The sequence below is a fragment of the Lonchura striata genome, chromosome Z (assembly GCF_050655825.1).
Source record: "Lonchura striata isolate lonStrDom1 chromosome Z, ASM5065582v1, whole genome shotgun sequence".
Classification (NCBI taxonomy): domain Eukaryota; kingdom Metazoa; phylum Chordata; class Aves; order Passeriformes; family Estrildidae; genus Lonchura; species Lonchura striata.
Window position 1 is genome coordinate 7,641,956 of NC_140740.1, and position 26,081 is coordinate 7,668,036.

The following is a 26,081-nucleotide window of genomic DNA, read 5'->3' on the forward strand; positions in this document are numbered from 1 at the left end:
CATAAGTGGACAGTAATATAGTAATTCCACATTCTAACATTCATTTTCTTTAAGAATGCTACATGCTTGCAAATAAAAGCCACTTATTTTCCAACTACCATACCTTCACTCAGATCCACAGTACTCATGCAACTAAATTTAGAGAGACATACAGGAGTAAAATTTAATATCACTTAAATTGTGGCTTTCTGTGACAACAACCAGTGCCACCAGCCTCCCATGGTCAGTGTACATGTACCAGGACCACAGTGTAGCAGTATAATTTGCTACTTGGTAAATTTTACCAAGAATAAAGAAATAAAATAAAAGATAAAGGAACACTTCCAAAATAAAGGAACACTTCTCCATTTTGTTTATTACACTGTAAACCCACTTGGGTGGAAATGAAATTATGTAGGTATACCTATATTTCTGAATGTAGACTTTTCATTATCCCACTATAGGTTGGGGTGTGCACAAAAAAGTGAAGAGTGAAGAAGGTGCATTTCTTTAGCATAGGCTAAAGATTAGATATCTGCCATAGTCCAAAAAATCAGAATAAGAATTCATGGTATTTAATGCAGTAATGTATAAACTGAATGTGTTAGGAGAAATCCATCACTTTTCAATTTCAACACTGAAGCTCTGCTCCAGTTAATAAATTCAGTAGACATACAACTTATATCATAACAGTTGTCATTGGAAGTCAATGGCACTTAAATCATACATCTGTTTCACTGCTTTGGTAGACTTATATATAACATATTAAATGGTATGCTTAAAAAGAACTCAAATTTTGACAGAAATGGCAATGCATTTCCTAATCCAAAAGCCTCTAGATCCTCAAATCAATTCAGTTAACATATTACCTGGATCATTATGTGAGTGAGGCACAACAAAAACTTGAAGTGGTTCATTGTCAAATTCATTTTCATTGTAAGTGATATCAAATCCTTGTTTCCAAACGCCACCATCTGGATTATCAAAAGGAAGAATGTCATAGACATCCAGCATCTAAAAAAGAAAAATTAAAGGAATATAAAACATGAATTCCCAGAAACAGTTCTGCTATTAAAAAACAAAGCTGTTTTCACCTAAAATGGATCTGCTTGTTCATTACAGAAGGAAGGATGATGTGCCAAATGAATAGAAAACCAACAAATGAGAGCAAGTTTCAAATCACACTAGGACACCAAAGACACAGCTGCCAGGAAGAGGAGAATTTGGCAGGCTCTGAACTGAGGAAACTGACATTGATTAGATAAACAGTAGGATTAAGAGCCTTAAGTCACAAAAATTATGGCAGCTCACAATGGCATTGGGCAAGAGATTATGAAAAGGATTATACAAAATAACACAGTACCCGAAACAGGGGAATGCAGGAACTGAAGGAAATAAACTGAGCAAGAAGGAATGACAGCATGAGAGAGATAGAGGCAAACATCAAAATCACAAAAAGGAACTGAAAAGATGCTATCAACAAAAATGTTGATAACTATAGCAAATTGCTATAACAAAGCCTCGTACATTTCCTGTTCCCTAGTATAGTAATTGTACAAGGGAGGACATATGTCACTTGTCAATGCAAATAAAAAGGTCACAGATAAATAAAGCAACTCTAGAATTACTCTAACAAGTTCCTATGAAACCTAGGGAGCTAACTAAGGAAACTTAGGATATAGCTTCAAAGAGAGTCTACTAATATGAGATTCAAGAAAATTGTTTTTGTAAGGCTCTGGTTTGCTTTTAAGAAGGAAAACAACATACAAACATGAATTGACATCAGACAAGCAATTCCAGACACTCTAGATTAATAACTGAACTTTAAACAGTTCCAAACCCCTGTTAGAATACAATTGTACACCTGACAAAATTTCTATAAAAACCAATTCATTTACACAAAAAAGGACTCCTACTGCAGTCATTCACTACTTTAGCACCACAAGAGTAAAACCTTCCCAGTGGTAAGGTGCTTTCTGTCCTGCTAGGAAAACTTAAAAAAACTACAGACATCTGAAACAAATATCTGACTAAAGAAATTAAGGCCTAGTTGCAATAGTTGACTTTGGCCTCCACCCAGCTGGTCTCTCATTTTTCCTCATCAACAAAACATGGGGAGAAATATAAAATATTATGGGTGAAGATAAAAACGGGGAGGTCATTTACCAATTGCCATTACAGGAAAAAGAGACCTGACTTTGGGAACATTAAATTAATCTGTTGCCAATTGAAATAGAGCTGGATAATGAGAGGTAAGTCCATAATGTTTCCTCTCTGCTGTTCTCTCTTTCTCGCATGTTTTGCCTGCTCCAGCTGAGAGCCACAAGACACAGCACGTCAGGAACTCCTCTAGCGTGGATCCCCCACAGGCTCCAGTTCCTCCTGAAAATATCCACCTACTCTGAATGAGGTCCTGTCACAGGTTTCAGGGAAACACTGTGGTCTTCCCAACCTGCTCCAGTGTCTAGAATGCCTCCTCTGCTTCCTGCATCAAGGACCATGGTGTTCACAGGATGGCTTCTCCCCTGTTTTCAGCCTTTAGACTGTGTCAGGCAGCATTTTACCCTTTCTTAAAACCCATTCTGCCAGAGGAACTGACATGCTTTGCTGATGGAGGCTGTACCCCATGGTGGGTCTGGAGCTGTGTCTGGCACAGGGCAGGACTGGCCTCTCCTCACAGATACTGGAGACCCTCACTGCCAACACCTGGACATCTGCACCCAGAGCATTCCACCCTCATCTCTGTGAAGCACTTACTTAAGAACAGTCAATAAATCAATCACATATTGTTTACAAACTTCATTTACATAAACAAAAAATCCCCAACATTTCCCATATTAAATCACAGTGACATAAAAATCCTAAGAAAGGGAATTTTTTACACACATCCACATACAAGGTGAATCTTCACTCCTTGCCCTTTCACCTCATAAGAACAACAAAAGAATCCCTACAGTTATTTCGCTCTGGCAATGCTCGGTCCAAATTTGGCCATACCACTCCTTATCTCTTAATCCTCAAGACACAGATTCTGGTCCTTAAAGGAAAAACAGTGGGTTGACCTTGGATGGGCTGGAATCTGACAGCCAGAAAAGGTCAATCCACCACAGGCCCTTAGCTTAAGGTATGAAGGAAACAAGGTAATGTAAGAAGGGAATACAACACAGCAATCCTGCATCTAGCAGAGCCTGAGCTGGGCCTGCAATGTGCACTAGATATCTATAGCCTCAGACAGATTCCATGTACACCAGGCACCCGTGGCCTGTGTGAGATGATCTTGTCACATCACTTGTCCCTCATGATTGCTTCACATCACTTGTCCCTCATGATTGCTTCAATATTTGGACAATATTGATTAGTGGAAAACACAGGTGCAATACTTGAAGATTCTGTACTGTCAGTCTGAAGGGCCCAAATAAGGTTTATGCTGAAGTTGGCTAGCTTAATAGCATATATTCTAAATACACTATTAGGCTGATTTATATATTAGAGAAATAATAAATAATACATATTTTATACAATACATAATACGGATTATATTTTATTATTTCATATTTTCAAAATACTGTATTTTCTAAAACCTGAGTTTGAAGAACTGTATTTTTTCTCTACAATACAATGTTCTGAAGAAAATGTAAGTGCATGCTTTGTAAATTTGCCACTTAACAATGAATGGCCTTAATACTGACAAACTCTTCGGACATTCCAACCATGAAAATATTATTTGGTTAAAAAGTAGTAATTCATGGAATTCTACACATTCCTATGAGTTTTTTCTTATGGATGTAGCTTGAATTTGACAAGCAATTTTATGTACTCTTCAAGATACTAATTTTTACAGTCATAACATTCTTTTTTTTTTTTTGTTTTTTTGGTTTTTTGTTTTTTGTTTTTTTTTTGTTACTGACATCCACAACTTTACAGCTATTCCAAACCAAGCTGATATGACTATGAGAGACAGAAACTGCAATTCAGGAAATAGGTCTTAGAGTCCCTGACCAACCATCTAGAGATGTTTGCTGCCTTACAAAGGCCTGAATCCTGGGTATTGTAGAGAACTGCTGAAGCTTGTCTAACTCAATGGCTACAAGGAAGTACCCTTGTTGTACTTCCATGTGGGTATCACTGATGCTACCAGAGGCAGCACAGACTGCATCAAAACTGACTGCAGAATTCTGTAGGTAATCAAGGTCACAGATGGGGCTCCCTTCTATGCACCAGTGAGGGGGATAAGAGTGTGAGAGGAGGACAGTGTTAGTACAGATCAATAATTGTTCTCAGAGTTGGTGCTGGGGGTTCTCTGACCCTGTTTTCAGATCTGTGCCTGTTTGGGAGGGATGAGATCCAGCTGAGGGCAGCAGAGGTACCTTTGCCAGGAAGATAGCTGAACTATTAAGGAGCTTCTGGCTAAAAATAAAAGGGGAAGGAGAGAATCAACAGCAGCCCTTTGAGGGAGTAGTGGTCAGGAATGATGTCATATTTTTAAAAAGAATGTAAGAAATCAGTAAAACTGGGTCACCTCCAACATTTGTAGACAAGCAAGGAAGTACAAACAAGGCACAATCACACAGAAATTGCCAAAATCCTTTCTGGGAAATTAGCATGCTGGGGTGCCTCTCTAAGGCCTTCTGGCCTTTATCAGAGACAATGTGGCCAGGAATCAGATTGTCTCTTCTTGAAACAGGACCAGCTCAAGGAATACCTAACGCAATGAGACATATCTAAGTCCATGGGCCCTGGTGGGATGCACCCATGAGGGCTGGCTGTTGTCACTACAAGGCCACATTTAAAAAGCTTTGAATGACCATGGTGATTGGAAGTGCCCAAAGACTGGAGGAAAGCAACCTCACTCCTGTCTTCAAGAATGGCAAGAAGGAGCATCCAGGAAATCAAAGGCAGAGAGTGCAGAGAATGTGGAGCCAGTCTCTTTCCAATGGTGCCCAGAGACAGGATCAGAGGTGATGGGCACACACTGAAGGTTCCTCCTAAATACCAGGAAAAGCTTTTTCCTTGTGAGGGTGACCCAGCAGTGGCACAGGTTGCCCTGTCAGGATGTGCAATCACCATCCTTAGAGATAATGAAAAGTCACCTGGACATGATCCACAACACCTGACTCTTGATAGCCCAGCCTGAGCAGGGCTGGACCAGACAACACCCAGAGTTCCCTGGCAACCTCAACCATTCAGATTCAGAGGTTAATTAGAAGCAGTTTAAAAAAATGAAAAAACTGAAAAACTTCCACTGAAATCAGCTAAAGCCAGATCAGGCTGAAATCCCTACACTTATGAAAAGAAATCTAAAAGACAGAAGTTAAATCCTTTTGCTCTTTCCTACAACACCATCCTCAGTAGGAATTGTGCAAAGGATTAATTACAAATTGCATCATCACTTGAACAAGTTACATGATTACAAGTGAGGAATAAATTCCAAGCCAGTCAGTAAAAGGCAAAAGAGATTAAAGAAAGTATTTCACAGAGATATTTTAGATTCACATATAAGTATAAAATACTGATAAAGAAATAGAGGACTTTTTATAAACAGTAGACAGTAGAAATTCAAAAAGGATGCTGTCTGTCTTCATTGCGACTGCTTCAGAAGACAGCCATGTTGCTACAAGACTTTTATTAAAACATTGGGAAGGTAATCAGTTATCTTTTTTCTATATGGGCATACTCTTTCTCTATACTGAAGGACTCAAATTGCTGAAATTATATAAATCTCATGAAAACATTATAACATCTTAACAGTGAATACTAAACCACTGCTCAAAAGAAATAAAAGCTCATATTGTGCCTCTTCAAGTGACCTTTTCAAAGAGTGATTCATGTTTCATTTTCAAAAAGAGTAACATTACTAAGCCTGATGTTAGATGCTTCAGTAGTTGAAATGGACAAGAGGAGAAAACACCTCACTGTATTATTTAAAAGACTCTCCAGCTCAGCATAATGACTATTGAGAATTCCATCTTCTCTGAGCAAAAATGCCAGATACTTCTTGAACTACTACACTGAAAAAGCATCAGATTATATCCATATTTAATCCAGTCATCTTCATTTCTGTGGTTTTATTACCTGTCTCTATGATTTATCTTTTGGGAAAAAGTACACACTAGTCTTTTACCTGACTTAAATTATAGCATTCTCAAGTCAGCCTTCTTTTCAGTTTCCAGTTCTGTTACAGTTTTCTACCTACTTACAAACAGCACAAGTAGCAAAACAATTTCTTAATTTATAATTCCTCCATGAAAAAAGCATCCTTCAGCTGTCCCATTTGAGAATTTTTTGCTCTCATGTTGTTAACAACTTGGTTTTTCTATTTTACAAAATCACGTGTCTTTGAGTAGCAGATCTAGCAATATTTCTCACTGTAGCATCACAAGGTTTTTTAATACATATTTGAATACCTTCTTACAATGGTTTCTCCATTATGGGATATTATAATCAACTTTCATGATTTATTCAGTGAAAAGTCTTTTGCCTTCATTCTGTATAGTTTTTGGTTTTTGTTTTTTTTTATCCCAACATTTAATCTCACCTATATTGGCTCTTGCTACTTTCTAGTCTCTCATACACCCACCTGACAAACATGGGAGAAGTAATGTAAAAATCTATGGGTTTAAGTTAATGTTTACAAACAGCAGCAATTAACACATTTCTTTCAAAAAGTGTTCAAAATAATTATTGGAAATGTCTCAAATAAATTGAGCATGAAGAATACATCAGTGTTGGCAAAGTATTAAATAGCAAAACTGGTTTTAGTTTTACTATTTAGATCAGTGATTTAGATCAATTTGTTAATGTGGTGCTAGAGGAATTCTACTAAAGTCAAGGTCTTAGATTCCATAACTGAAATGCAGTTCAAACTCACAGGATGGGAAATTAACTGTGTACAGAAGCACTATTAAAATGACTTAATGATGGTTGTGAATAACCTGCTGAGCAGAGGGTGCCATGGAATGACACAGAGAACATTTAAGCCCTCCTCCCTGCACATGGAAGAAAGGAAAGTGTGAGCAGGGGAACAGAATGTTTGCTTCTTATGTACATACAAATGTACATAAAAGTAAAGAAAATCATCCAAAATCAGTTTAGCTACAACAGATTCCCATTAGATTTGTAGTAGGTAGTTGGTTGATATAGCTATATCCTGCAAGTGTGAAGCAAAAACAAAGAGCAGTTTTAGAAAATGTTTTACCTTCCATTCATAACATGCCCAATAATGTAAGACAACATATTTTATCTCAAAATTAATTTACCTGAACTTATTTTTAATGCACAGAAAAAAAAAAAAAGTACATCACCTAACATGGCAACAGATTGTACAGTGAATAAGCTGTAACCACTGGTACAGATGTTTCACTTCTCCGCACAGAAATCTGAATGCATATCAGACACACAAAGTGGTGTTCAGATATTGCCTTTAAAAAATCTGTTTTCTCTATAAAAAACATTAAGGTAGTGCCTGTCCCTGAAGAGTCCAAAGGCATTAAGCATGATACATCAGAGGCTGCAATTGTTCTAATTATTGTATTTATTTAACTGAAGTCCATTGTCTTTCTCCTGAAATAAAAATACTTCAAATTCTGAAATGAGAAAGCTGGACTTCAAATTTAATCTTTGCTTTAGAGTACTATGAATATTTATAATACTCCCACAAGACTCACAAAAACAGTACAGATCACAAACTTCACAGAGTATTCTCAGTGCTCCTGAATCACTCCATTAAAACTGAATATATAAGAGTCTGTGAACTCACAAGCATCACCAGAAAGCAAAATAAATTCAGCTTGAAGTGTTTGACTTTAAAAACTTCAACCTCCGCAGTTTATGCCAACCAGTCAACATGGTATATGTTCCTCCTTTCTGATCAAAGTGCCTATACAAACTGGAGACACACAGGAATGCTGAAATACAGAAATGACATTCAAAAGGACCCAAGATTTTTTTGAAATTACTAATTCTTGAACATTCTTTACCTCCCCATCAAGCTTCATCTACACATATGCCACTTTTTAAATCAAGTCTACCCACAATTTCCAGGTTATTTTTCATCAGTTTTAGAAGAATTTGGGGAAATCAAAGAGATTCTCAAATAAATTGTTTCCAAAGAACTGGTGGGGAAATAATCACCATGGGGATTTACTTATTTTTCCAAAAAAACTTCTAAACTTTCTCAAATGTTGGCTTTTCATAATCATTATTAAATTTCCAGAGAACTTTTAAAAAAGATATAAAGGAACAGTTTCATTTCATCTGTTAAACACAGCAGTCACTTTAGCAATTCTATTATCCCTTAGTACCACGATTTTAGCAGCAACTTGACATTTTCAGAATTAAACACATACTAACAGCTAAAGGCATACTGCTTACCTGTACACCTGAACTGTGACTTCCACTTTTTGAAGCAAACAAACAATCCTCAGAATCAACTGCAAGCAAAACTGAAGCAGAAGGGAACAGCTCAGAAACAGATCCTTGACCGAAGTTTACAGCCTCTGGATTTTTTTGTCCATCCTTTACTGATTCACTCAGATTGATCACAGAATCTCGTATGTTTGAAATAATCTCATTATTTTCTGCCAACAGACGTTCTAAATGATCTATTTTTTCTTGCAATATTGAAAGCTGGCCCTAGGGCAGAAGAAAAAAAAAAAAGTTAAGTTTAATTATTTCTCAGGAAAATTCTTGACAGACCCAAAAAACCCCAATGACAACAAAAAAAAGAAAATTCACAATAGTATGTGATCACAAAGAAAATTCAAATATATCTTTATTTTACATTTTACATAAAGACAAACTAATAAGGAATTGATGCAACACACAGAAGTTCCTCTCTCCAGTACAAGAAAAAATAGCAAAAGATACATTTTTCCTCTGTGAACTTGAATTCACAGCACAAGATTTAATCAGTGATACAAAGATATTCTCAAAGTTTTAGTGTCAAGCAGCAATTATATCTAATTCAACTTTTTTCACCTCTTTCATTTCCAAAAATCCGATCTTTTCATTTATCAGAACATCAAACAGAAAGCAATTTTTTACAAGTCAGTCACATTGTGATGGGATTAAGAGGATATTGTAAACATTTCAGGTTTTTCCCATACATACAAAATATAAATACCATCTTTCTGATTTTCAGCATAAGTTGGAGAGAAATTAACAAAAGAACTTAATGGGCGTAAGAGATCCCTTAACAGCCTGATACAGGAAAAATCTGTATAATTGAACTATTACAATCATCAAGAAAATACTGTAAAAGAGAGATCAAGTTTATGGCATTTTCAATCAGAAGGTCATCTTCAATTGCCAAACAACAGAATTTTCTAGACATTGTAGGGAGTTCCACAAAAGGAAGGCTGTAGAACAGCACCAGCATGAATTGAAAGAAGTCAAGGCATCTTCCAGAGCAACTTGGAAGGAAGAGACAGATCCCACAAAGCAATTTAATAGTATCTAATCACTGTATTCTTGGAATGCAGGAGGAAGCACAGCCAATCAAGGCACCCCAAAATGCTACCACCCTCTCATGTACTAGCCACTCCTTCCAAATTATTTGAGGGATCCTTTTTTTCAGGCATGAAGGTGCTAGCTTTTACAGATTCAAAAAGGCCAGATTATTTAATATGACCTTAGGGATATCTATCATTGTTTACAGAAATTTATTTCCTCAGAATTATTTTAACGTAACGAGAAGTGACAAGAGAACCAAAAAAAAAAAAAACAGCCTCTTTCTATTATTAAAGTTGAATTCAGATCTGAAAAGATACAACACATGATTAGATATTTTTGCAAGCAGCCATCATAACAGCAAAACCTGCTTCAGTTTCAGGCATCTACATTTTCCCATTACATTCAACACAAATACCATTGATTCAGTAGACAGCTACTCTGTGACTTATGATTTTAATGACTTTTTCCCAGCACCACTGCCTTATTTTCTTAGGGCTGTAGTATAATATTAGAAACAACATCTGTACATGACACATTTTTCACTTTCAACAGCAATATACTTGAAATATTTGTCTTTTTCTTTTCAGCAACAGTGGTTTGCAAAGGATTAGGTCTCCTTTCTAAATTGATGTGTACATTCTTTCAAATTCTCTTGGCTTTGCAAAGTCCTCAGGAATGAAAAAAAAAAAATAAAACAAAATCCTTACCAAGATTTACCAATCATGTTTTTGGATTCTAAACTGTTATTACTATAATTCTACCTTTATGGAAGTTCTTCATAATTTTCAGACAATATGTTTTAGTATTTCTTTAATGCTATTGGCTTGTCTCTGCAATTTATGGGCTATGAAAAGCACTGATCCACTGCTTGTTATTTCTGTTTCTTAGATTAATACATCCTGAAAACAGTAACAGGTTTTAAAATGCAACACAGGCAGACAGCTACTGTTTCCAAAAAAGACAGGGATATATTTTGATGACAGAACCAGATTAAGCTAAATGAGATGTAGGAGCTACATCCTAAAATCCCAACAGTTTAAAGATAAATTCTAGAAATTTATAAAATTGATGAACTGAAAACAAGAAGAAATTGATAAGCAGATGATACTAGAATAAAGAAAAAAAAAAAATAAGCAGACTGTAGTCCCATGCCACCTGGTGGCACAAAAGAAACAATCAGACTAAAATCTTTCAAAAGCTATGTTAAAGATAATGCACATATTTCTACGTAAAATTAGTGTTTTCCCTTGAAATACCTGTAATGTTTTGAAAGTAAGAAGGGCTTCTCTATATGAAGCCTAACAGCCTATTATGTCACTCAAGTCTAAAAATAACATATATAAAATACTTGATAGGGGCTTTACAGGCTGCCCACCAGAGGCTCTGATCTTTAGATTCCTAGGAAGCTACAGTACAGCTGCCATCCATACAAATAATCCCCAGCTTCACTGCATATTACTACAGTTCAGAGTTATCAAGTATGCAAGCAGCTAAAGCACTGCTCACACCTATCCCACCACTATTGACACTGTCTCTACAACTGTAAAATCAGACAACTATTTAAAATTTTTATTCTCATTCATTCATGCTGTAGAAATGTTTTACACCTTCTTCCACAAAAAGAGTTTCACATTGCTTAGCAATAGCCTGTGAACTACCTGGTCACAGAATACACCACCAATCTGGTTTATATCATCTAGCCAATTATATGCTCTTCCAGGACAACAATAGACACAGTGGGGGAAAAAAAATAAATACATAAAAACATCATAAAATACATGTTTGAGTGATCCTTCCACCAGCATAAAATGCCAGTCTTTAGAAGACAGATATGAACTTCCTACAAATTTGGAGGTCATGTCATATCTCATATCTTTAAGATATACCTTTCTTTTAACTTATTATACGTTAAACCTTGAAAAATCTAAAACAATTCTACCAGTTTACTGTTTATTATGTGACAAAATATTTTCCATTGTAGACTAAGTTTTCTGCCTACAAATAGCAATTTGTTACCAGATGACCTTCAAACATCAATAGCTTCATCTGTTGCTACACATGCCCATCAACAATTTGTAAGCTCCAAGATTTCAGCCTACCTAGGACACTTTCAGAAACTTTCAGAAGTCTGTTAAAGTAAGTTACTTTAACTTTGGAGGTAGGTCTTCTGTTATTTGGAGAAAGAAAGCCTTATGAAGACCTCCCACTGTGCAACCTAACAGAGGGCATAAATGTAGAAAAGTCTGCTTTCTTTTCTGGAGACTGTGAGATACAGCATGCCTCTCTTCTAAAGCTTTTAAACATGCTATTGGCCAACTCAACTTGAATGCAAAACATGAAATAAAAAGCTACGGTTAAGAACATGTAACCAAGACCTCATGCAATACCCAAGTTAAAACTGCAACAAATCAAATTTTTGAGATCATTAAAATGTTTTTGCTTTTTGTTGTGGAATGCTAGATCCATGGGAATTAACTTTAAGAAACAAGTGTCTTAGACTAGAAATGGATCCCAGCCTTCATTCAGTATGAAAATAATTCACATCAGGAATCCATTCTCAAGGTGAAAATTTCACATGGATCCCCATTATGCAAAAGCTAGGTCTATTTTCATTGTACATTCACCTTTTCTTCTTACTCATTTTCAATAGGTAGTGCCTGTTCAATAAAATTATTTTAAAATATGAGCTGAATATAGAAAACACTGCAAACTCTTCAAAACAATTAATTTAACAGATGAAAATAAATTCAGTTTCAACATTTTTAAAGGAAGGTAACTGACTTCAAACATCAAGGCCAAACAGTACCAAACTGAATTTGCTCTAAAGCAGTTTTATCTTATTAATTTCTAGTAATAGACATTGTCTTACCAGAAAAACAGATTAGAAGCGTGTTACAGGGGACAGTAAATAGATCTAATGAAAAGACAAAACACAGAGATCCTTGCTGCTACTAAAAACATACTTCAACAGCATTCTTTTAAATTAAAATTTCCATTTTTGCACACATTTGAGGGTTAGCAGAGAGATTTTTTTTTTAATCTGAGCAGAGATGTACTAATTTTACATTAACCAATTCTGCCTGAAATGTTGGGTTCTGCATGGCCTTGTAGATACTGAATAACAAAACTTTAGTAGGTACACAAGTCATAAATGTTAGCAGAACTATTCCTGACTTCACAACATCAAGTCTTCTCAGAAGAGAAGTAACCTTGACCCAAGACTTTGAGAAATGCCTAACTGCACCAAAAATTGGAGATACACAAAGTATATCCTAATACAATTGAACAACACTAAAGGATGTTCTGTTAATCTACATACTTGTTTTAACATAAGGAAACTAAAAGCAATGTGGATAATTTGGCCTACATAACCAGTTAAAAAGTTTGTAATAACTTTGGTGTAAGTTTCTTTCTTTCATTTCCCTCTGTCTTTATATATTGACATAGGTGTAAATATTTTTTTTTTTTTTAAAGGAATAAAGCCAATCCCTGTTACTTCACAGCATAGGAAGCACTTCTACAAGAAGTGCAAAGTGCCAATAAATCTACCAAAATAGCTACAGCTGCTTTGGTAGGAGAATGGCATCACATGAGCAGCACACCTGTTCACCACCCCTTTGATTACACAGGGTTGGACTTAACCAACATAATTTTCTCAATTTTCTTGCCTTCTGTGAAGATAATATAGATCCACACACCTTCCTCCCATTTGGAATAAGAAGTGTCCACACCTGTTAGCTGCCTGAGAAACCTGCCACTATCAACACATGAATCATCTGCATAAACAGCTCATGTTTCAGTCACTCCAAACCCCTCAGCAGTTTTCATGCCCCAAATCCTCCTGAGCAGTCTGCTTTCCCACTGCCCTCTGCTTGTCCTTCTCTGTTTGCTCCTGACACGAGTCTGGTTTGCAGTAAGGACTCTCCAGAAAGGAGCACAGTGACACCCAACACATGGAGGGAAGCCCAGTAACACAGTGATAGTCCAACATGTTTCATTCTGAGGAAGTAGAGAATGTTCAATTTCTCCTATCTAAACGCTGTACATTGCAGAAAAGATGCTAGTTGGAATTTTCATTTTCTGAGTGAATGCACACTCCTTCTCTAAATGCAGTGGCTTTCAACAGACCAATAGTAATCACTTCATCAGGAAAAAGACATCTAGCTCAAATAATTGAAGAGGGAGTAGGACAGGGCCACAGATGAGATCTCATAGAAACAGGTAGGCAGAGAAGAAATCCAGATTAGAGACTTCTGATGTTATGTCAGCTGGAATATGGTTATTTGCATCCAGACTCAGCCAGCAACCACTGAGTGCTGGGTTCAAAACAAGCCAGAACCCATTCCCTTTCTCACCCACATGAAGAAAAAGGCGACCACAAAGGATCTGTCAGTGTCCTGCATTAGAGGCTCTGGTGTACCAAAGAACTGTGGTGTATAAAGTGGAGCACCACAATGGACAGAGCTCTCCAAAAGATGTGTAATTTGAGGTCATTGCCTATACACATTCACTACAAGCTGGAGTCAGTCTCATTTTCTGGCTGCACTGAGTGGCAGTCATCATAACAGTTTTCTGCACCAGTCTTGCCAGATACTATATCCAGGTACATCTCTAGAAATCATGAGCTATCTTTCCCAAAATCTTGATATAAACTCTGATGAGATGCCAGCTTATCAAGATGGTAACAGCAGGAGGCATTCTTTGTTCACTATCAGAGCACTGTGCAGTGAACAGAACATACTAAATATGCAATTAAATGTTAACCTCCTGCACAGAAAAAACAAGCAGGTATAAGTTAAAAATGCAACCCAATGTACCATCAAAGCTTAATATTAGAGTACACTGTTTCAGCATGTATTCTCTTTGCAAGGCGGGATACAGAACAAAAAACAAGCATACAATGTATCAGTTAAAGGACAAATCAAGGTTTGAAGGCTTTGCTGATCCGTGCAGAGGGCTTATGTGCATTTGTGACAATAAAAAGAATATAAGAAACCTTGTTAGTAATTTTCTACCCTTAAAGTACTCATCTAAGAAAGCTCACTTTACAGAGGCACTGGAAGTCTTCCGAATTGAATAACTACGGAAGTCTGTTCAAATGAGAAAGTTCTGATCCAGAGATTCAACAGTCTGACAAACAGATTTTAATTAGTTGATAGACTTTCACATTTTGCTTTATCATCAGAGGCAGCAAAAACAAGAATGTTCAAAGTACTATTACACTGGACTTTTCTTTCATGCCATGTACAGAGACAAATATAAGACATGCTGTTAGGGACTACTTTTGACACCATCATCAAGGACATGAAGGCAAGGAAAAAGAAATCCAGAAATACCCAGTTTAAAGTCAATTAAACCGAAAAACATTCACTACTACTCTCACTGACACATTTTGTGGTCATCTCCTTGCTGATTCTCCTCCGTACCCTATGCTGAATCTTTATTTAAATGTCTAACAGTACCAAAGTGAAGCACAACTCATCTGCCATTAAGAGTAGGAACTTTAATAATGGTTAGTTTCATTCAAACAAGTAAAAACTTAGACCAAGAAAAGCTTAAGTAAGAACAAACTAGAAAACCTCTCTCTTTTGTTTATACAATTAAGTTAGGCAATGCCTCTAGGCAGCAGAAGGATGTGCTCAGTTATAGCTAAGGGTTACTGTTTTGTAAACTATGTATTCTGTAAAATACATTTTGCACCAGATTTAAAGACTATAATTGAAGAAGGCTAATAGCTTCTGCTTGACTGCTGCTTAGCCAGAACTTTACACACAATGTGCAAGCAACAAAAACAAACACACTGTGAACATTAGGAAAAAAAAAAAATTGTTAGTGACCTGTAATTATGTTCACAAAGGTGGCTGCTCCTCCTTTGCAAAGTACAAGAAACTCAGCAGAAGTAATCCTAGATTTTCAATATTTGCACTCAAGATCATTTCCATGACATTCAAAGGCTTTTAGATTGTGAAGTTACTAAGTGTTTTTAATAGGAATTTTTTGTTTTTAAATAAGTCAACATGTTTCAAAACCAGAAAAATTGATTCCTTCTGCAGATTGCTTCATTCAACTCAATCTCCTCTGATGAAAAACTCATACAAGTGCTAGTAAAAGTCACTGTGCCCACAGTTTTTCAGTGCTCAGAGGTCAAAAAATGAGTACTTCAAAATGCACAACCTTAATTACCACCATTCATATTTTAGACAAACATTTCCTAAAATACCTGACCAGGCTGCTTCCAATACTTGTACAAACAAATGTCCTGTTCCTTGTTGTATAACAAAGGCCAGAAAGCTCCCAAATGAGTTCATGAAAACACACTAGTTACTCAGATCATGCAGATTCAAAACACATGTGTTCATACTGCACTTGACTAATTGATTTCAGGTGCTTTACTATGGCAAGGTAAGCAGCAAAGCTGTAGCTGGAAAAGGTGTGTATCTGTGGGGCATGGCACCTACCAAGCCCGCAGCCCAGTGGGGACTCAGAGCTGACAGAAGGCAGAGCTGCCTTACAGCAGGCAAGGAGCTACTTCAGCAAAGCTCACCACACAACTCAGAGAAATCTGGTGTTTCTGCCTTGTATTTGGATCATAATTTCCTGCCACTACTGCTCTGCCCTATTTTGGCCAAGTGGTACTGCTGTCAAATTATTGGCTCAGATGAAATAATAATATCCCATACAGAAACAACCACCACTTGTGATATTTATGCTGGAGTATCTGATGTATTGTGTAGATGCCTTGAAAGCAAGAATCGAACAAGAACCTTTAGCAGTATCAACTGACAGGGAATTTAATAAATTGCTGGAAGGACACAGGAACCAAAAAAAAAAAAAAAAAAAACAACAAAAAAACAAAAACTCAATCCAACTACTTATAGAGGAACTGTACTCAATCATCTCTCTTTGATGCAGTGCAGTTGGTAGGTTCATAAAAGCAGTTAACACACATGAGATGACAGCATGCTTCAAACAATGGTGGTCAAAGAAAGAGGTGGGGAAAAAACACAGGAGATCTTAATCAAGTTACAGTTGTTTAGGAAAAAGAAAATGGTAAGCATGGTAGTTGCTGTATGTTTCTGCTTTGCCTTTTAAGAAAGTTAAAAGAAAAGAATAAAGGCAAAATGAAGCATTCCTTGGTGCTGGTGCATTTACCTACCAAAATTATAGCAGTCTTCACTTTCAAAAATGTATTTCCAGAAACAATATTTAACACAGTGCAGAGATATTGTCCTATAAAAGTTAAACCAAACCATGTGAAAAAGTATTTAGAGGGAAAAGCTCAAGTTCAAAGCATTACCTGTCAGGCAGTGACAGAGGATGATTCAATGTGATGTTGTTTCCCCCTTGCTTAGCCATAACATTCACTCAAAATTAACTTTCATCATAAGACTACATAACAAGCATATATTTCTGATGCAAGACACTATTACAAACAAACCCTCCACCTTTTCTTTTTTCAGGTGGACTTTTAGTGTGTGCCATGCATGCTTTGGTGAGACTCTAGAATCAAAATAAGCAGCCCACTATTTTATTCTACTGTATGAATCCAAAATCCAGAATATCTTCATATGGATTTGTCAGTATTTGTTATTCATCTTTATATAATAACACAAGTTCTAAAAGGTAAGCTGCTTATGGATGTCTTCTCAGACTTGATTTGAATGTAGCTTTCACTAAGTAGTTATCAATTTAGCCCACACCTCATACATGACACTTGCTGTGCAGGCAATGTCATAGAACTAAATACCACTTTGAAATTTCCTCAACTCTGCAGTCACACAAGATTTCCAAGAGAATATTGTAGTATGGCTACCAAAAGCAATACATCCAACCGTTTTTCCACCATATTAAATTAGAAGAATCTTACACAATGATCTGTACAGACAACTGCTACAATAATAACCTAAAAATGCACCTGTCTCCCTGCACCTTGAGCTTATCTCTGCACAATATTGTAACATGCTTTCTAGCCTTGAGACAAGACACTAGGGCTCATCATATTCTGATATGTGACCCAAGACAGGAACATCCCATGGCAAGGAACAGGTTTAGATAATGATTGTGATACAGCCCTCACCAGAATAATATACACCTGACAAACATGCAGGATCCACAAAGATACCTGCAGGAATTGCAGAAGAGTGGTCTATAAGCCTTGATCTACATGTATTATAGGTACCTATTTTTCCTCAAATTAACAGTGGTTTCCATTCTATGGCAACATAGAGATCTTCTGCTATTAAGATTTAAATGCACCACCAATGACAAGGCTATAAATCACTTTCACTAAGGTTTCATTATAGCTGCCTTGATGCCACCCTAGCATAGACAGGCATGGCAAAAACTAACCGTGAAACTGACTACTGGTGCCAGCTTTTGCAGCACAAACACCAAAAAAGACACAGAGTTACTGCTGTGTCCTAAGCCCGGTTTTCTTTAGTACCACAGCAAAAAGCATTTAAATACTGGGTCAAAGACAACATAAAGCCATCTGTCAATGAATATTTATCCATCTTGGGAGCTCTTGCCCAAAAATTATTTCTGCAAGACATTTTTGTTTGTGTCCTGAACTCTCAAACTAAGTAAGTAAGCAAGTTCTGTGAGGACATTCTCTTGACCCCATAGGCCTACACTGAGAAGCCTAAAAGAGGACTAAGTCTAAGTTCTAATAACTTATTTTACTACTGGCACTAGTTACAATGACATTTTAGGTGAATGCAGCTCAACAGGCACTACCAGCTGAAAAATACCATCTCTTGGTCTGGTAGAATTCAAACAGAATACTTAGATAGCAAATGCTTATAAGCTAAACAAGGGACTGCTTCCAGAAGTACCCACTTCTGTGAGATAATTGTAAGCCACATAGGTCAGAAAGAACAAACTAATCAACGTGCAACTTCCGGGACATGAAAGGTGACGTGTGCTGTTACTAGAGCTGCACAGAGAAACAGCAAAGCACGTTGCCAAATCAGAGAGGTATGAAGTGAATCAAACCAATAACATATGAAAGAAAATAACAAATCTAGACACTTTTTTCTAAGCTAAAAAATTCTGACCCTTGTCATCAGAAAAGAAAACGCATTCTTAAATCGACAGTCTGCTGCCATAGTTTTTTTCAACCAAAAACAGCCTAAAGGTTTTACATCTGTGGCTAGTTTCACTTAGAGCACTTTGAGCTCTAGCAACACTGCACTAACACAAACAACTTTTTGTCAGCTGAGGTAGTAGTATTAAAGTGTTTCTTTCATATGTTTCTAGAGGCTTTTATTCCACTCTTTATCTTTTGCATTTATTTCAAACTGATGTTATAAAACTCTGAAAGCATTTACTAGGTGTCAGAGGTAACAGTTGTAACACACAGTTGTGACAAAGTGAAACATTTGAATTTCATCTGTAACTTCCTCAAAAGACAAAGCAGTAAGAAAGGCAAAGGTAACTGTTTTACCCAAAGGAAGGACCAGTGAAAGGAAGAAGTTTCTCCAGTGAGAATCAGAAGCTTCAAAGAAATCTAGGCATGGAAAAGACAAAAAGAGTAAACACTGAAAGACTGTTCTAGAAGATCAAGGGGAGGGAGGAGGATGAAAGGAGAAACATTTGTCTCTAGCTGACTGCATCACCTGGAAGTAATAGGCCTGGAAATAGATTAAGATACCAAACCCATGGTCACAAGAGGTAAGGCCATGTTACACCCCTGACCAGGATTACACTGCAGGACAAGAACAGACTACTGCAAGACACTGACAATGGAAAAGAAAACACATGGAATAGATCTTCCTTGCTCACTCAAGTATTTCAACCCAAAATCTAACACTAAAAATAAAACAACACCCATGGATGAGCTTTCCTGTTCCTTACTTTAATACATACCTGTATTAAACCCAGTTGGCAGAACAATGGTACATTAAGTGATTTCCTCACATAAGATACTGTCCATATCTCCAAAGCAGCACTTGTACTTAGCTGTTACAAGAGTGGCATGTGGCATTACCCTCCTGCTGGAGTCACACATTGAACAGACACAGCTGCTGTAACCAGCCTTGTCTTGTTCCTCTTTTCTTCCTCTTGTTCTCTTCCTTCCTGCAAAAACTGAAGGCTGAGCCCTGAACCCTAACTTGAGGAATAAAGGCAGAACAGATCTGCTCTCTTTCTTTACATTTAAGTCGAGGCCCTTGTCTTTACTATTTACTAAAAAACTACATCAATTACTACTTTTGCATTGAATGAAACAAGAGTTTCTAACAGAGAGATAATTGTTACTTTTTAACTAAGTTTTTAGAGTTCTTTTATTCACTTGAAGTCTCACTCCAGTATTAAAATATACTTCCTTTCTGTTTGTTTCCAATAAAAATAAAAATAAGTACGTACAAGCATAAATAGGTTATAACTTTGTATTCTATGTTGTGGGGCTTTGCTAGGTCTTTTGTCTCTAAGAACACACAGCTGTGTATAGCCAGCAGTATTGTGCCGTTCTGCACAGCAAACCGCGTCCTCTCTGAAATTCATGTTTCTTCGCACAGGCAAACATTCCTTATTAGAACACAACCACGACACACAGCTTTCAAACTTCTCTGCCACGCAGTGAACACAGGAAAGTGAAGAACTGGAGTACCGCGTCCGTGAGGAGCAGTCGGGTCAGCCACCTACGGCTCCAAAGCACGGCTCAGCGGAAAGGAAAGCAGCCACCAAGTCAGCATTTCTCTAAATCTACCTGTTGTTGACACGGCTGAGGTCCCGAGCTGCCAGCTCTCCCCGCGCACGGCCCGCACCCCGCTCCGCCACCCGCGGAGCCGCCGCAGCGGCGGCGCGGCCCCGGTCCCGTCCCGAGCCGCCGGGCGAGCCCCGGACCCGCGCCCGGCCGTGCCCGTGCCCTGCCCGCTCCCCCGCGGTCCGCAGGCGGCCCCGCCGCCCCGGCAGCGGCACGGCGGCACGGCCGCTCTCCCCTCCACCTCCGCCCCGCTCACCTTGGGGAAGGTGCCCTCCCGCCGGGGGCTCTTCGGGTGGTCGAAGTGGCCGCGGTCCAGCATCAGGTACAGGGAGAAGATCACCACGCAGAAGACCGCACTACCGAATACCGTGAACTGCCGGCTCAGCTTCATTTCCGCGGCTGCCGGGCCGGCGCCGCCGCGCTGCTCCCGCCGCGGCCGGCGCCTCGCCGCCCCAAAATCGGAGGCGAAAGTTCTGCCGCCGCGGCGGGGCTCGCAGGCGCTGCCGCCGCCGGAGCTGGGCGGCCCAAATCCTCCTCCGGAGAAGTGCGAGAAGTTGCCCCCCGCCCGCCTCGCCGGGGCCGAGAGCCGTGTCGAGACCCCGCCGGCGGGACTGAGAGGAGAGCCGAGTTTCCGGGAGCGGATCGAGTTCACGGGCAGGAAAGCGCCCAGCGGGGAAGTGGCGGCGAGCGGCACCGCCGGGCCGACCAAGCGGCGCCGCTCCTCGCTCCCTTCCTCCTCCTCCTCCTCCTCCTCCTGCGGCCGCCTCAGCAGCCGCTCCGCTCCCCCGCGACGCCGGAGTCTGGCACCTCCTTCCCCGGCCGGAGCGCTGCTGCCGCCGCCGGAGCTCCCGGGGCCGCGGCGCAAAGCTCCGCGCCGAGCGAGCCCCCGCCCGTCCGCCGCCGCCGGCCCCGCTGCCGCCGGAGCGCCGCGTCACGGCCGCGGCTCCGCCCCCCGGCCGCGCCGCCCCGGCGCTCCCCACCCGCGGCGAGCCGCGGCCGCCGCCCCTCCGCTCTCCGCGAGCAGGGGCAGCCCCGCGGCTCGGCTCGGCCCGGCTCGGCTCGGCCCGGCACGGCTCGGCCCGGCTCGGCTCGGCTCGGCTCGGCTCGGCTCGGCTCGGCCCGGCCCGGCTCGGCTCGGCTCGGCTCGGCTCGGCTCGGCTCGGCCCGGCTCGGCCCGGCTCGGCGCGGCTCGGCTCGGCCCGGCCCGGCCCGGCTCGGCCCGGCCCGGCCCGGCTCGGCCCGGCCCGGCTCGGCTCGGCCCGGCTCGGCCCGGCCCGGCTCGGCTCGGCGGGAGCTGCCCCGCGGCCCCTCGGAGGCGCCGCGCACCGATGTCCCCGCTGCTGCCGCCGCCGCCCCGTCGGCGGTCGGCGTGTGGCAGCCTCCGCCGTGGAAGCGAGGGGGCTGGAGGAGGAAGCGGGAGGGAGGGATGCCTGGGGACTCCGCCGTTATGCCCGCGCCTCGCGGCGGCAGGGCGCTGCAGGAGAGGGAGTGCGGGGCGTGGGGAGACCTGCGGTGTCGAACGACTCCGGCATCCGCGTGGTTCGGCAGAGCCCTGTCCCCTCTTCTGTGGGATCCCTGTTGCCCCCCAGCGCAGTTAGGCATGCTTGTGAGCCGCTGTGAAGCTCCAGATTGGGTAAGGGTTTTCTAGTATGAAGAAGTAGAATATGCCGCTCTGCTTTCATGCAAAGTAGCGCATGTTCCCAGCTGAAATGGCCGGTTAATGGAAGGCCATTCAGGTTGTGCCCTCTGTCTTGTAGCTTCTAGCTCCTAATTTTTACAGATTTAATCTGCTCGGTTTGAAAACGTTCATCCCTAGTGTCTGCATCTACATATTTCGAGGAACTACTTAAGATGGATTTGCTGCCATTGAGAATTAGGCACATCCTGGGAACTTGTTCTACCATTATGTGTGCTTCTTTATAAATGACTGCCATTGAGACATATGCCTATGCCTTAAAGTCAAGATCTATGTATAAGCATCACTATTTATTTTGCCAAGAATATCATCCCCTTTCCTACCCTGCCTGTTCCCAATAGTTAAAACTGTAATAGTACACAAAAAAAAATTGGCTAATATGTTTAAGAAGCTTGTATCATTGCTAAGTTTTACCATGTTTAGAGTTTTTTCTAATATCTTAGAGAACATACTTCAAAGTTTGGTTATTCATGTTTTTCCATTTCTCCCACTAGACAAAATGTTGAAGTGTTGGATTCCATCTTTGAAGAGCAGTAAGGACTGCTGCAGTCACTGGGTATGGATGTTGAGAGCTACTGTAGTTGCTGAGGGAAGCTCAGTCCATCCATTTCTTACTGTTGGCCAGGGCCAACAAGGGATTCTCAGAGCCTAGAGAGGGATGGCAGGTCAGTAAGAAAGTTCCTGAAAGGCAGAACAAAGGAATTCCAGCCTGTAAGTTAGCTTCTGGTGGCGGAGAGGGCAACTTAAACATCTCTGTGTACACAAGTGTGTTGTGCTATTGGAATGCATTGCACTCTTCCTGGGGATGGATGAGGAGCCAACCAAAGACTTTTAGGTCAGGATTAAAGGGAGGGCAGGGGCAGGTGACACTACAAAGGGGTTCTGCAACAGGCTACCTGACCAGGAAGACCAAGGAGATGAGTCCCTCAGCGGACAGAGAGGAGGGACTCCTCATGTTCACAAGCCCTGGTCCTCACAGGGGGCTTCAGCCAACCCAACATCTGTTGGAGGAACAACACAGCAGAGCACAGGCAATCCAGGAGGTACCTGGAATGCCTTGGTGAATACTTCCTTCTCCAAGTCATAGAGGAGCCAGTGAGGAGAGATGTTATGCTGGACATTATTCTCACCAACAAGGAGAGGACTAGTGGGGAATGTGAAGCTCAAGGCCTGCAATGACCATGAAATGGTGGAGTCCGAGATGCTTCAGGCCATGAGGAGGGAGCACACCACGTCCACCACCATGAACTTCAGGATAACTGACTTTGCCTCTTCGGGGGTCTGCTTTATCTTTGGATAAAGCCCAGGAGAGGTGCATGGGGAAGCTGGTTAATAGTCAGGGACTATTAACCTCTTCCAAGCAATGCATCCTGACAGAAGGGAAGTCAGGCAAGCCCACAGGAGACCTGCATGGATGAACAAGGGGTTTCTGGAAACTCAGATAATAAAAGGAAGCCTATAGAGGGTGAAGTAAAAATGGGTATTCTGGGAGAAATACAGAGACCTAGTCTGAGTACCCAGGGGTTAGCTAGGGAAGATAAGGCACTGTTAGCATTAAACTTAACCAGGGACAAAAGGGCAAAAATAAAAGCTTCTATAGGTACATCAGTGGAAAATAAAGAATAGGAAAAATGTGGGGCCTCTCCAGAAGAATATAGGAGATTACCTGGGACATGGAGAAAGGTACTTCATGAGTTTTTTGCCTCAGTCTTTATTGGCAAGTGACTCCAGCCTCTCTGCCCTAGTCATAGAAGACAAAGGCAGGGATATGTAAAATGAAGAACCATCCAGAGAAGATCAGATTCAAGAACATCTAAGGAAACTGGATGTGCACAATTCCATGGGTTCTGATGAGATGCATCCCCAGGACCTGAGGGAGCTGGTGGAGAAAGAGGTTAAGCCACTGTATTTGAGAAGTCGTGATGGTCAGGTGGACTTCCCATGACTGGAAAATAGGAAATATTAATCTCATTTTTAAAAGGAGAAATAAGGAAGACTCAGGGAACTACAGGCCAGTGAGTGTCACCTCAGCATCCAACAAGATCACAGCACAGACCTATCTCAAAACTATGATAAGGTACATAGAAAATGAGGAGATGACTGACAGCCAACATGTCTTCACTAAGAGTAGCTCTGGGAAGAAGGACTTGGGATGTTGGTGGATGAGAAGCTTGTCATAACCCAGCAATGTGAACTTGCTGCCCAGAAAGTCAAACATGAAAGAGTAGTCAGTAGTTCTGAGGAGGTGATTCTTCCCCTGTGCTCAGCTGTCATGAGACCTCACCTGGAGCACTCAGTGCTAGGACAGCCAGGATAAGAACATGGACCTCATGGAGCTGCCAAGGGACGGCCACAAAGGGCTGGAGATCTCACCTGTTAAGTCAGGCTGAGAGAGCTGGGGCTGTTCTGCCTGGAGAAGGTTCCAGGGAGACCTTAGAGCACCTTCTAGTACCTAAAGTAGGGTGACAAGAGAGCTGGAGAGGGACTATTCACAAGGTCACATGAAGATAGGACAAAGGAGCATATCTTTAGGCTGACAGAGTGTACCACATAGTTGTCAGGTGGCTAAGAGAACAAATGTCATATCCACAGACCTTTTGAACACTTCCAGACAGGCAATTCCACCTCTTCCCTGGGCAGCCTATTTCAATGCCTGACTGCCCTTTCAGGGAAGTAATTATCCTTTATGTACAATCTAAACCTCTGGCACAATTGATGCTGCTTTTTCTTGTCCTGTCACTTGCCAGGGAGAAGACACTGGCTGCCATCTGGCCACAACCTCCTTACAGGGAGTTGTGAAGGGTAATAAGGTCCCTCCTGAGCCTCCTTTTTCACCAGGCTGAACAGCCCCCGATGCCTCAGCTGCTCCTTATCAGACTTGTGCTCCAGACCCTTCATCAGTTCCATTGCCCTTGTGCTGGATCCTTTCTGTCCTAGTTTGCTTTTTTCACCAATGCTAAGCATATGTATTCTTAGGAATCTGATTTGATACAAATGGAAGCAGGGAGAGACAATTTTTAGTTTCATTTTCTTAAGGAATCTAGCTTGTCTGAGCATACACTCCTTTTTTGTTTTCTGCTTCAATAATTTTTCAAGTTCTGGATTCAATAACCTACATTTGACAAAGAAATAATATTAAAAGCACTTAATGTTGATGCTTCCTCAATGTCAGATCAATCATTTTTATTTAAATATAAATGAAAAATCAATGGTTTAAATGGTTTAGCAGTGCCTCATTGCCTACTATTAGTATCATGCTGCAATACTTGCCAGTCTTTGCATTTATTGAAGGTGTAAGGCTCCAGACTTCAAAAATCAATCCACTTTCTAAGCAGTCAGGTCATTCTTCTCTAAAGTATTAGGAAGTAGTGAAGGAAAAGAAGACATTGCTTGAATTTACTTGCTTGTTTTTTGTATATAACTTAATGTTAAATGCTCATGGCTTAAGAATTAGACTGCATTGACCTAATGTAGATTTTAAAACATTCTGATGTATATTGATCTTGAAACACTATACAATAGAGCATCAGGCAATTAGCAAAGTCTCTTGCATTTTCAGAACCGAAGTGCTGCAGCAATTTGATTTTTATAAGGTGCTTGTACATATATATATATAGATGTACCTATACATGTATAATCTTTTGCATGCAGAACTTGTATCCAGGTGCATGTAGAGTGCATTGTTTTAAATGTATGTTTAGTTAATATCTTTGTTTAACAATACATTATTTAGAAAGAGAAAAGTGGTGTGGGACTTCTCTTTTAAAATATGAATGCTGAAATTACATGTCTGCAGAAAGTTAACACGGAAGCTGACAATCAATTACAATTAATCATTGTATTAATCTATTATAGTTGCACTAAACTACAAAAACATAGAATAAAACAGTGCAGAATGCATGTCTGTGAAGATTCACAAATCTCTCCTTCAAACCCTTTTGTGTTTCTACAAACAGTGCTAACCATACTTACCAGTCCATTCAGAACTGTATCATCCCCCTCACCAAGGGGTGACACCTTTTCCAAGCTTTCTCATGAACCATATGTCCTAACCTGTGTAAAGGACGTTTTCCTTGAGTGCTGAATTAATTTTTTCTAATGGATGGCCAGCTTGCCCACCACTGTAGAAAAGCCCTTTTCTATTGGAAAACTTTGAATTGAACAGTTCTGCCTAAATCTTGGATGGGTTGAAGCATGTGGATTCCAAGGGGCAGAGAGCTCCACAGCTTTTGTTAATTTACTGAGCATGGC

The 26,081-nt window shown here is 40.4% G+C and overlaps 1 protein-coding gene and 1 long non-coding RNA gene across 3 annotated transcripts in view; one reads left to right on the top strand and one right to left on the bottom strand.

The window, feature by feature from the left end:
- Nucleotides 1-21,020, bottom strand: part of MAN2A1 (mannosidase alpha class 2A member 1) — a 103,853-nt gene extending 82,833 nt beyond the window's left edge. The window contains exons 1-3 of one of the 2 annotated variants that reach the window (XM_021524782.3): nt 20,391-21,020; nt 8,350-8,610; nt 849-993 (exon numbers count right to left, since the gene is read on the bottom strand). In XM_021524782.3, the coding sequence (XP_021380457.1) occupies nt 849-993; nt 8,350-8,610; nt 20,391-20,525 (541 nt within the window). In that variant the 5' untranslated portion in view covers nt 20,526-21,020. The remainder of the gene's footprint in view (nt 1-848; nt 994-8,349; nt 8,611-20,390) is intronic. The other variant, XM_085567499.1, reaches the window with a different exon arrangement.
- Nucleotides 21,021-21,607: 587 nt separating this feature from the next.
- On the top strand, nt 21,608-25,573 carry LOC146763610 (uncharacterized). The gene is made up of 2 exons (XR_014951253.1): nt 21,608-21,767; nt 22,325-25,573. It is a non-coding gene; the product is annotated as an uncharacterized LOC146763610 (long non-coding RNA).
- The last annotated feature ends 508 nt before the right edge of the window (nt 25,574-26,081 follow it).